The 2,500-nt window shown below is 35.4% G+C and overlaps 1 protein-coding gene across 5 annotated transcripts in view; it reads left to right on the plus strand.

The window, feature by feature from the left end:
- Window positions 1-2,500, plus strand: part of LOC127445640 (carboxyl-terminal PDZ ligand of neuronal nitric oxide synthase protein-like) — a 204,553-nt gene that overhangs the window by 76,959 nt on the left and 125,094 nt on the right. For all 5 annotated transcript variants that reach the window (XM_051705844.1, XM_051705845.1, XM_051705847.1 and 2 more), the window contains exon 3: window positions 228-320. In XM_051705844.1, the coding sequence (XP_051561804.1) occupies window positions 228-320 (93 nt within the window). The remainder of the gene's footprint in view (window positions 1-227; window positions 321-2,500) is intronic.

Below are 2,500 nucleotides of genomic sequence, written 5' to 3' on the forward strand. Positions count from 1 at the left end.
ACTGTCACAACGTTAATTGCATATTTGAGCTTGTTCTCTCCAAGGCTGAATATGCTATTGATATTGATGTTTGCAGAGGGCAAACAACTTGATTTCAACTGGGTTTTAGATTAAATTGAATTAATGGAGCTGTCCTTGGGTGCCCTGGAATGGTGGGAAAATAAGTGCTCTGTATTGATATTTTACCCCCATAATTAAACTTATTTCTCTCCTCTACTCTTTTACAGTATGAATTTAAAGTGAAAAACATCAAAAAGAAGAAAGTCAACATCATTGTGTCTGTCGATGGGGTGAAAGTAGCGCTGCGGAAAAAGAAAAAAGTGAGTGTATATTCATGTTTGTCTTTGAGTTTTATTTAATGCTTTCATATATAACTTTAAAACTGCTCAACCGAGGTTGATCAGTACCTATGTTTGTGTATTTTATTTCCTCCCCTGAGAATTATCTCAAAATCTGGGAATCATCATCATGTGTGATCATCATCGTGATCCTTTTAAGAAAATTACACTTAATAACAATCTAAATAACTGAATTACCCTCATAACAGGTCAAGTTACAAGGAAGTTCCATTCAGGTTCTTAATCAAACTAATTTGTACTTAGGCCACTTGTAATATCCAGTTAAGACAAGTGTAAAATTTACAGTATGCACTGGTTAAAACCGTAACACTAGCAAAAAGATGCTGAGAATTTAAATCAGTAATCCAATTATTACAAACAAGTGACAAACGATTTTGCTATAGAAAGTCTGTCTGATATAAAAAAAAAAAAACAACTTCCATTTTGCAGTGTATAGAGGAAATGCACCAGGGCACTTTATCAGTATTTTTTGGCAGTGGTAGAGACTAAAGAGAATCTTTGCAATGATCTACAGTATAATTAGCTATTATGAATGAAGGTCCTTTACTATAAATTGTGTCCTGTTAGTTCAATTAGACATACTGCCACTGCTGACAGGATGTATCAGTAAAGTAACTTAATTTAATTCAGTTGGCCATAAAATTAAACCATAAAATGTTGGATTATTTGGCTGGAGTATTAAGGAATTGAATTAATATAAACTAAGTACCAATACTATGGACATAAGCATGATCTAGAACCAGAGTTTTCAACCAGGGGACTAAATTTAATACTAAATTTTAATGACATTTCAAACTGTTATGAATGTACATTTGCTAATCCGTCATATATACATGTATTTGTAATGTGTGTGCGCGTGTGTAAAAAAGTTAACGCAGTTATTTACCTAATTTGGCATGACTGTTTTATTATGTTCTTTCCATGTTATTGATGGATTTTGAGGATTATAGAATCTGTTTTTTGTGCGAGTGAGAAGAGTAAAGAGACGTCCCATGTCTTTATATTTATGGATGTATTTTGCTACAAGTATATGTCAAACTAACTCCCGAACCCGGCTTCTCTTTTTGAATCCCTGGATAATAAAACACAAGGTACAGTGATACAAATACACAGGTATAGGTTAAAATATGCATTACATTAAAAATAATAAAAGAAAAGACAGCCTCATATTTATATTCATTTCAGGGTTTCTTGTGTGTGGTGAGAAAGAGAACCATTACTGGAATACTTTGTGTTATATTATCTTTGCAATAAAAATAGTTTGCAGTGGCCTAGTCAAAGTCCTGACTTGAACCCGATTGGCATGCTGTGGCAGGACCTTAAACGGGCAGTTCATGCTCAGAAACCCTCCAATGTGGCTGAACTAAAGCAGTTCTGCAAAGAAGAGTGGGTCAAAATTCCATCACAGCGTTGTGAAAGACTGATCTCCAGTTACCATAGTGTTTGCTTGCAGTTGTTGCTGATAAAGGTGGTGCAACCAGCTATTAAGTTTAAGGGGGCAGTTCGTTTTTCACATGGGTGATATAGGTGTTGGATAATTTTTTTTTTTTTTTTTTTTTTACTTCAATAAAAAAATATAGATTTTTGAAAACTGAAACCGTTTTATTTTATATCTCGTTTTGAAGATCTAAAACAATTTAGTATGGAAAAATAAAACAAATCTGGAAGGGGGAAAAATATTTTTTCACAGCACTGTATTAACCTTAAAAAATAATCTTGAATAAGATTTAAGGCCGAAGCATACTTCACGCAAGTACGCAAATGCAGACGCGAGCGCATGGCCAACGTGTGGTCCTGTTGTACTTACATTAGTGCGCACTTGCATTGTAACTCTGGCGGTTACAAACGTCAGACCACAAGAGGGCTATAGATTTTTAGGCGTTACCACGAAACTGGTGGTGCGTCCGAAACCAGGAAAATGCTGTTTTTGGAGGCTGTATACAGAGGCAGGATGAAAATAAGGTGATTTTCAAACTGTTCGGAGACCAGTTTCCTTAAGCATTCCATTTATTCAAAACAGCTGTTAGGAAAGCCATTAACTGATTAGGCAGCAAGTCAGCTGCCTATGTTTACGGATGCAGCCCGAATGTGGTAGATAGTCGATAGCTGAGAAGTGGGGAGAGACACGGAGAAAAATCAAG

Source organism: Myxocyprinus asiaticus, chromosome 9, assembly GCF_019703515.2.
Source record: "Myxocyprinus asiaticus isolate MX2 ecotype Aquarium Trade chromosome 9, UBuf_Myxa_2, whole genome shotgun sequence".
In the NCBI taxonomy this organism is placed as follows: domain Eukaryota; kingdom Metazoa; phylum Chordata; class Actinopteri; order Cypriniformes; family Catostomidae; genus Myxocyprinus; species Myxocyprinus asiaticus.